The sequence below is a fragment of the Pseudochaenichthys georgianus genome, chromosome 10, assembly GCF_902827115.2.
Source record: "Pseudochaenichthys georgianus chromosome 10, fPseGeo1.2, whole genome shotgun sequence".
In the NCBI taxonomy this organism is placed as follows: domain Eukaryota; kingdom Metazoa; phylum Chordata; class Actinopteri; order Perciformes; family Channichthyidae; genus Pseudochaenichthys; species Pseudochaenichthys georgianus.
Window position 1 is genome coordinate 144,535 of NC_047512.1, and position 10,176 is coordinate 154,710.

Below are 10,176 nucleotides of genomic sequence, written 5' to 3' on the forward strand. Positions count from 1 at the left end.
TTTCCTAGTCGATTAATTTTAATTTTCTTTTAATATTATCTGTTACATTACTTTATTTTACCTATAGGCCTATATGTATCTATTTATTTACTTAGCTAGGACCGGGAAGGGGGAGAAAGGGACAAATATTGACTGTATAAATGTAAATTCATTGTGCCTGACTCAATACAAAATAAAAATAATGGTTGTTGGTAATGTATTAGCGAGGGGTCTGAGCTCAGCTCCCATTGGCTCACACATAACTCGAGCCCTGCCCCTCCTTGTGGGAGCTCAGCTTCCATTGGCTCACACTTAACTCGAGCCCTGCCCCTTCTTGTGGGAGCTCAGCTTCCATTGGCTCACACTTAACTCGAGCCCTGCCCCTCCTTGTGGGAGCTCAGCTTCCATTGGCTCACACATAACTCGAGCCCTGCATGCTGCGTCTCGTCGCTACGGTTCTCTCTGTGTTCCTGAGAAAGTGTGTGTGAGCTCCAGCTCTACTGATCCATCATCTGTGTGTCTGGATAAACCTCCGAACGGACTCTGTGCTCTTTTTTCTGGAGCGTTTACCTCGGACTATAGGAGCTAGCTTAGCATGCTAGCTGGAAACACGTGAGCAACACTAGTCAGATTGAGAGTTTGACGGAGAGAGAAACGGTGTGTTTAACGGAGTCTGCAGGGAAAGGTGATCTAGGAAACATGAGTAAAGTCCAAATGCTGCTGTCGTTGAAGAAGCAGCGAGTCACTGCTGATTCTGGAGAGATATTTGCTCTGTTTGAACAAACAATAGCAGAGCTCGAGGAGGAGCTGTTTCTTTCCAAAGAGGAGAACAAGAGACTCCAGAAACTACTGGACGCTGTTTTACAGCCTCAGCTTCGGATACACAGAGCAGGTATGTTCCCTTTACTCTTCATTAACACTTTAAACTCTTCAGTAACACTTTATCACATTAATAACACTTTAGACCAGGGGCGCTGGAAGGGGGGTGCTGAGGGCGCTGCAGCACCCCCTAGCGTCAGGCAGGCGGAGCTCCTCTGCCTGCACATTTTAATGTTTTGATATATATTTTTTGATTACTTTTCATTGTGACTGAGATATATTTTATATTATATATTATTATTCAAATGATACTTTTAAACTATAGAATAAATTATTTAGCTTCAGCGAAGAAACATTAAAAATGTTTTTTTAGTTGGAACCGTGAGCTGCGTTTCTCAAGAGATCCTCACGCGGTATGAAAATCTCCTTTACAAAATAAGTGTCCTATAATCAACAACACAACAATGATCGTATAGTGGTAGTATAAAAAATGTGAAACATTAAACATAAACAAACTGGTGTACAAAACTCACATACCTGCATTTCAATGGACAACATAAAATGGACACGTGAGCTGCGTTCTGTTGGAGAGATAGCACCACGCTTACGTTAGCCTATTAGCTCAAATTAGCTATAGAGAACGCAGTGATGCGTCCTAAAACCTGGAAGTAAGTTAGCATTTTTACCACTTCCGGTTCCTTCGATAAAAAGCAATGCAATTTCTCTATAGGATTTTGGAAAATAGCTCCAAATAAGGTCTGTGTTTGACACAAATTGAAGAGACACATCACGTTTTGTTCTACGACATGAAATCCACCAGCAGTGACCCCGCTGGTGATTTTTGAAGAGTTTACGTATCTGAAAAACGATGGTTGTTACCAAGTGGCTGAATAGAACTACAGAAGTTGTCCAGGCCGTTTTACGTCATTACACCGAACACGTAAACACTCCCGCTAAGTTAGTTTGCCCTGTTCTGCTTGAAAGCAAGTCCCTGCCTCCTGCAAACTGTTCAAACAGACGCTTCAACTCGTACCAGTTGGAGTCTGTATGTTTGAATATGGATCTTAAGTCGCGTGATGTTGAAGCAGCGACCCTGCTGTAGTTCCTTTATAGCATAACGTTAGCATTTTGCTTCTGGCAACTAGATTTATGATTCGAAAATTATGTGGAGATTATCCGGCTGAACAAAACGTGATCTGTCTCTTAAATGTGTTTCAACCACAGACCTTATTTCCAGCTATTTTCCAAAATCCTACGGAGACATTGCATTGCGTTTTTGACGAAGGAACCGAAAGGAGTTTACTTCCGGGTTTTAGGACGCGTCACTGCGGTTCTCTATTGATGGTCACATTAATAAATCATATAACACAAATAGCCAATCACACACAAAACATGTTGCTGTGAGCATTAAACGACTACATTAAACTAAACAAACACAACGGAACGTTATTGTCCTAATAAAATAATAGCATACATTTTGTCCACTGACATAATACAATAGCACCTTACCAAGCCCCCAGGAAGTGCGCTGGACTCAGATGAAAATATTCGTGGTGGCCAAACGGCGGTACTACACTTCCGTTTGGTTGCCAGGCCCGGAAACACTTTTTCCCATTGACTTACACGGGGAAAGAGTGGTCTGTAAATCGTTGGATAATTGTTTTTAAACTAAATAAACTACCCAGTATGAACACTTGTATAGCCCTTATTAAAAACATTCGTTCCTCAAGTTGTACAAATGTGCTAATAACGTTTTTCTGAGAGCTATTTCCCTCGGCATTATGAACGCGCATCTAACCCACGGGACCGCGCTGCCCGGCACGTTCATGTTACGTGTGCAGCACTACATGCGTTTATCTTTACCCATGGATGCACAATAACAACGGACACATATCGCCTTACTGCCAGCCCACGGAACTGTAATAATGGATATATTGCACATGTTTGCTGTAATTCATTATTATACTACATGGGCTGTATGATTTAAATCTTCTACCGTAAATGTTGTATTAAATAAAGTTAATATTACCGACGTTAGATTAACGTCCCTGTAGCTTCTTATTGCACTAAGAAGCTTATTACACTGTGTGTGTGTGTATATATATATATATATATATATATACACACACACAGTGCAATAATTCTTTCATGCTAAATGAAGCTTTGTTTGTTGGATATCATCGTTACAGCGTAATATAAGTACATAACGATTTATGTGCACATTAGCATAATTACTAGCTAGCCGCTAGCTAAAGACGCTATATCTGCAAAAAAGATTGAAATGGAAGATGCAGGGCATGATGACGCAGAATCTGTGAAAGGGGCATTATGCCTTATAGTATTATATACAATATTATAAGTGTGTGTTTGCCTTCTAGTCACTTTGCTCAGCACTACTGCTTGTAGGCAGGCATGACGAGACTCTTCAGTCGACCCATGTTCAGGGGATGTGGGTTTAGTTTCCTGCACGCCTCGACGTAAGAGAGACGTAAACGACGCCTCCTCTTAGCTCCGGAATCTCTCTCTCTTTGCAGCTGGTGCTGCTCTTCTCAGATTCTGCTGAGTTACATGTTACTGCCTCCAGTGCCCTGTACGACGAAGCCAGTTCAACAGACCCTGGATATGTTTGAGTTACCCGGCTTAACTAACCCTAACAAACGCGATCTCGCTAAGCGGTCCTCCGAAGCTGGTTATCAAAGTTAAAGTTAAGTTAAAGCCTTTTATTGTCATTATACACAGAGTATAACGAGATTCAGAGTGCAACTCTGTCCCGGTGTGCAACAAATACAAACACGTACATAACACTAAAAAACACGGCAATAGGACAGACAACATAAACAATCCTACGGGGGGATAAATAGTTTAAAATATTGATATAAAAACAGTAAATAAAGTGCATTAAAAGTGTGTGTGTGTGTGAGAATGGTCACGGTTATTGCATTATGTGTGGTGGTTGAGCAGCCTGACGGCCCAGGGGTAGAAACTGTTTTTTGAGTCTGTTTGTCCGTGACTTGAAGCTCCTGTCTCTCCTCCCAGAAGGCAGGAGAGAGAACAGTCTGTGACCTGGGTGAGAGCTGTCCTTTATGATTTAGTCAGCTCTGCTGCGGCAGCGGGAGGTGGAGATGTGTTCCAGAGAGGGCAGGGGGCAGCCGATGGTTTTCTCTGCCATCCTGATCACTCTCTGCAGGGCTTTCTTGTCCGCAGCTGAACATCCTGCATACCACCCCGAGATGGACTATGACGGCACGCTCTCGATGGTCGTTCGGTAGAAGGACACCAGCAGCTTCTTGTTCAGTCGGTTCCTCCGAAGCACCCTCAGGAAGTGTAGTCGCTGCTGGGCCTTCTTAACTGCTGCAGTGGTGTGTGCTGTCCAGCTGAGGCTCTCCGAAATGTGAACCCCCAGGAACTTAAAGGTGGAGACCCTCTCCACTCTCTCTCCATTGAGGTGAAGGAGGGGGGGGTTCTGGACGGTGCTTTCTGAAGTCTATGATGATTTGTTTAGCTTGTGTTCAGATGTCGGTTATTAGCTGAACAGCACTCAGACAGCTTCAGGATCTCGTCTCTGTATGCCGACTCGTCGTCTCCCTTATATATTGGGCCGACCATAGTGGTAGAGGTGTGGACTCGAGTCAGAATCGAGTCGCCAATTTGATGACTTGAGACTCGACTTGACAAAATCACAAAACACTTGCGACTCGACTTGGACTTGAACACCAATGACTCGGGACTTGACTTGGACTCGAGCCTTCTGACTTGAGGTGACTTGATCATTTAATTCCGAGGTCTCCAACACGCCGATCGCGAGCTGCTGCTAGAAGAAAAGACTCCCGTTGGGGAGAGCAGAATCTTCAGCCGGCCGATCCTACTCTTGCTGAGAATCCTTGCAGGCAGGTGCGGGACTTTATTTAGCTGGTCCACCAAGCGGCCAATCATATGCGAAGACACACTAGGATCATACCATTATGTGAAAGAAGGGTGGGGGGCACAGAAGGTGTAGTGGTACAGGCCGGCTGCACAGAGCGACGGGGAGACGGATTGGAAAAAGGCAAGAAATTAGCGAAAACCGAAAAAAGAAGCCGCATCTGGCTGCATTTCAATGATATTGGAGAAAGCAAACCTGAGAGCAGGATTTGTAAAATGAAAATAACCTTTTTTGGTTACCTTTTTATTTTGGTAGCCACTCAGGATTTACTGTCAGAGGTGGGAGAAGTTCAGATCTTGTGTAGGAATACTCGGTTACAATAAAAAGTCCTGCATTCAAAATGTTAGAAGTAAAAGTAGAAAAGCATCAAAATATAGTTAAAGTACCACCTGCAGAGGGATCTAGATGCAGGATGCATGTTCAAATATATGAAGCTTTTATTCACAGTTTTACATTTATTACCAAAATTGTAATTTCAACTGCCCAATTGAGTTGTGATTTTTAAATCTCCCGATAGAATTTAGAGGCATTTCCTCATAAAAGACTGGTGATAATAAAAAGCACATTCAACTTTTCATTCACCAAATCAATTGACATCAATTCCATACCTTTTTTCCGACACAGATGGCAGGAATAACATTCACAAACACATACCTACCTCCCGCAGGTATTTGGAGGAAGATCCTCACAGGTAGCAGTTACTAATACTCACAAACACAATCCTATCCGACACAGATGGCGGGTACTAACATCCACAAACACATACATGTTACCTGCAGAAGGAAGCCATGCACGCAACGCAGCCGTGCTCTCTTTAAGTCCAGGCGACTTTCTGCCGCTTTCCTCCGTGGTGCCGTGCTGATCGTTTCACCACAGAGGAAAGCACTTCACAAATTGCAGTACCCAGAAGGAGCTGTACAAATGCCGCAGTTTTTGCGTGGCTGTGTCTTTAGTTGAAAGCCCAGTGGCGATCTGCTCATCTCTGATTGAAATAATATGCTACACAGGGGCGGACTGGCCATGTAATGTGTGTTCTGGAGAATCACAGAATGGACGATCGTCCTTTTTATTATGCTGTTTAAACCAATTATTTAAATTTGTTTGTTAAATTCGGCATCATGTAGGTTAGGAATGCTCCGATCGATCGGCCGCCGATCGATATCGACCGATACCCACTCTGCCGATCGATCGGTGCTCTCTAAAGATGCCGATCGCATGACGTAAAATACATGAGAAGCTCTCCAAAATGGCTTCACCGGTCTGGAAGTATTTTAAAGTGTCCGAAAATGACAATAAAATAGCGGAATGCAATGTGTGTGAAGCAGAAATCCTGCAGCTCCGGCCGCTGTGACGGACCGGTGAGCGGAGCAAAACACACAAGAGTTAGACCTAACACACATAGCTATTTGATCTACCTTTGGAACAAGCTAAACTAGTTATACATATATTTATTCTTCACTGTCGGGTCACTCATTACTGGATCAATGAGCTGCATGAGATACTGACGGGCTGTTAGGAGAGAGAGGGGGAGAGAGGAAAAGAGAGCGCTTCTGCTCATTTGTCCCGTGTTACCATCCAAAGTTAATGTAAACTTGAATAATGTACTTCATTTGAATGTAACAATTATGTTGGTTGTTGTTGGTGGAAGCGCCAGTGATGAATGAGCCCCATTAACTGAGTTTTAAACATAACTTTAAATGGAAGATCCCCATAGGCCCCACCCACTCGATCCGATCAGAGCATCCCTGACAGGTCCACACACTACTTCCCCTCAGCGAGGCTCCCCCCGCCCTCCTGTTGACAGTTCACGAGCGTCGAGCTCTTCCCCCCCCCCCCCCCCTTGATAATTCACGATCGTCAGCACGTTGATCAAATATATTTTTTTGAATGGCACTTCATATCAAAAAGGTTGCCGACCCCTGGTCTATGGCTATTACATAACCACCTTTTGGGGGCCTCTGTCTTTTTCTCCTTAAGTCAGGAGCCCCCCTCCCTGTGTACTGCTGTGAGGGAAGAGGGAAGAAACTGTCTCTCCCTTATCAGTGAAACCATTATAGGCCTTACACACTCAACATAACAAACCACTTGTGTTTATTTATACTGTAAATATAGAAAATCATAAAATATGAAGCATTTTCATTGTGGGTTATATAAGAATATGATTGATCATATTTGATTATAACTAACTTTCGTTTTAAGTATTCACTTGATACTATGAAGATCTCAACAGCACCATCATTACTATGACATAAGAGGGTGCCATAAAATGTTCTGATAATACTTGCATACTTTTACTTAAATAAGGTTTGAATTAGGGCTGTGCAATTCATCGTATTTTAATCTCTATTACGATTTTGGCTTGCAACGATTATGGAAACAACATAATCGGAAAAAAAACGATTATTTTGCTGCATTCCCTTTCGCAATGATGCTCTCAATGTGTCTTGCGTTACACAACTTAGCATTTAGATCAAAAAGGGCCTTGGGGCTATGTTGTTTGATTGAATTAAACACAATATATGCACTCCACTATGCTGTTGTACTGTATCTGAAGATCTTAATATGATTGCTCATATTTTAAGCCATCTTTTTCCCGGCCCCTTGCTTTGGATCATTTTCATCAACCGGCCCCCATTCCAAACTAATTGAATAGCCCTGGCGTAGTGTATCTGTGAACAATCCCAAATACAATTCATTGTTTACATTGCGGCTAGTGCTAAACCAGAAGAAAAAAACATTTTTCATTTTTAACTGTAAGTGGAAAGGGGCTGGGCTACATGAGGTGAATTGAGCCAACATAATTAGACCCTTTTTTTTCTGACTGTGTTGTTGTGGCAATTCAGCACTCACAGCAGGAAAGAATAAAACGGAGAGGAATCAATAAAACACAGATATAGTTGATTAATTATTATTTAGTTGTACAACAATCAATAATAATGAGGAAACATTACCTTGCACACAAGCAGTCAATAGTGGTAATGCTCCAACGAGTACAAGTCTTTCACATCATATATAGCAGCTGTAATAAACGCACACACAATTTCCCTTACATTAGCCAACACACCCACATATGTTCCAGATGTCGAAAGGTCATTATCTCATGACCTCTATAGGTGTAATTCATACCCTGTCAGGATATGAACCACCTAACCAACAAGACTTAACTGTATTATCCTGAGGAGGGCCTCTTTGCACTTCCGCTCACCCCTAATAATTGCGGAAGAGACAATGGGCCTCTCTTCTCTGGAAACTGTAATTCAATAACATACCTAATTATATTGACTAGGTCCAAGACTGATATAACAGTGTGTTTCCTGTTTCCTGCAGATGTCCAGCAGCTGGTGGTGGTTAAAGAAGAGCCTCTCTCTGACCAGCAGGAGTGGAGCTCCAGTCTGGACCAGGAGGAACCAGATTCCCCCCCACACATTAAGCAGGAACAGGAGGAACTCAGGATCAGTCAGGAGGGAGATCAGCTTCAGGAGCTGGAGGAGGCTGATATCACCAAGTCCACTTTCACTCCTGACCCTGTGAAGAGTGAAGATGATAAAGAGAAACCTCAGTCCTCACAGCCTCATCAAAGGCAAACTGATCACATGGAAACAGAAGCTGATGGAGAGGTCTGTCGAGGACCAGAACCAGCCAGAAACTCAGATCCAGAGAGCAGTTTACAACCAAAGACTGAGGACCACACTGGAGACTCTTCTGAAGACACTGATGACTCTTCTGAAGACACTGATGACTCTTCTGAAGACACTGATGACTCTTCTGAAGACACTGATGACTCTTCTGAACCTGACACTGAAGACAGTGCTGATTGGAAGGAGACCAGAGAACCTGCCTCAGGCTCAAACTCACTGAAAAATAGACAAGAATCTGTCAGTGATCCCCGACATAGTGCTGAAAAGAAACCATTCAGATGCTCAATCTGTAAGAAAGCTTTTAGATGTAGACAAGATCTAAATCGACACATGAGAATCCACACAGGAGAGAAACCCTTTCGCTGCTCAATTTGTGAGAAAGCTTTTTCACAGAGTGGAAGTTTAAAGGAACACATGAGAGTCCACACAGGAGAGAAAGCACACAGCTGCTCAGTCTGTAAGAAAGCTTTTTCACACAGTAGAAGTTTAAAAGAACACATGAGAGTCCACACTGGAGAGAAACCATTCAAATGCTCAGTTTGTGAGAAATCTTGTTCACGGAGTGTAAGTCTAAAGGAACACATGAGAGTCCACACAGGAGAGAAAACACACAGCTGCTCAGTCTGTAAGAAAGCTTTTTCACGCAGTAGAAGTTTAAAAGAACACATGAGAGTCCACACAGGAGAGAAACCATTCAAATGCTCAGTTTGTGAGAAAGCTTTTTCACAGCGTGGACATGTAAAGAAACACATGAGTGTCCACACAGGAGAGAAACCACACAGGTGCTCATTCTGTAACAAAGCTTTTTCACGTAATGAAAATTTAAAGGCACACATGAGAGTCCACACAGGAGAGAAACCATTCAAATGCAATGTTTGTGACAAAAGATCTAAATGGCGTGTTCATTTCAAAAGGCACAAGTGTGTTGGTCGTCAGTCCTCACAGCTTAATGAAATTCAAACTGAGGATAACGGAGAGGCAGAGCCTCCAATCAGCAGCTCAGCTGAACACATGGAAACAGAAGCTGATGGAGAGGACAATGAATAAGTCTTATGACAGTTCACACATGAGAGAAATCTGTCTGACCGGATTAACATTGTTGAACAACATCCATATAAGACTTAAATGAATCTTTATCAACATAGGTGGACAATATGTTTAATGTTTTTGTCATTCTGATGTATACGTTAACCACTGACTGTTGATTAACCATTTTATTTGGATTGAGGGCTCCAAGTTTCCATATAAAGGTATAGGATGGTTTGATGTATTCTTTATTTCTAAATGTTTTGTATCATTGCTATCCTGTTAATGAGCCCTGATTTACATAAATGTACCTGTTATCGGAGTGTTTTTGCTCCTGTAACTATAAGGGAATACATTTTCCTATTTTGTATCCTGATGACCTAATGCCGTAACATGTAATATGTTACTCCCTAAGCCTGTTTTCACCCATCTGCAACCGATTCACTAATAATCACAAATGTTCATTTCTTTGACCCCTTGGCTCGACTATTTCTTATTTAATAATCGTTGCATCTCCTCAGGACCAAGTTCCCGTGTCCTGCCTTTCACCTGCTGATCACCCACTGTTCATTTAAGGTGGACTGACCTTTACAATGGACCAGCTAGTCTTAGTGTATTAATGCAAACGTGTTGTAAAATGATGCTAGACCAAAAACGTGCTGTTGGGCTGTGTGCTCTCTGCAGGATGGTGTCTGTACTCAAAGATGGTTTATGGTATGAGAGCTTCACTCTGTTTTTGTTGTCCAAACGACGCCAACAGGTGGCGGGTACTAACATTCACAAACACGTACC

The 10,176-nt window shown here is 42.6% G+C and overlaps 1 protein-coding gene across 1 annotated transcript; it reads left to right on the forward strand.

Moving 5' to 3' along the window:
* The first annotated feature begins 678 nt into the window (after positions 1 to 678).
* Positions 679 to 9,831, forward strand: LOC139434720 (zinc finger protein ZFP2-like). The gene is made up of 2 exons (XM_071204699.1): positions 679 to 871; positions 8,048 to 9,831. The coding sequence occupies exons 1-2, from the start codon at positions 679 to 681 to the stop codon at positions 9,403 to 9,405; spliced, it is 1,551 nt and encodes a 516-aa protein (XP_071060800.1). The 3' UTR covers positions 9,406 to 9,831.
* The last annotated feature ends 345 nt before the right edge of the window (positions 9,832 to 10,176 follow it).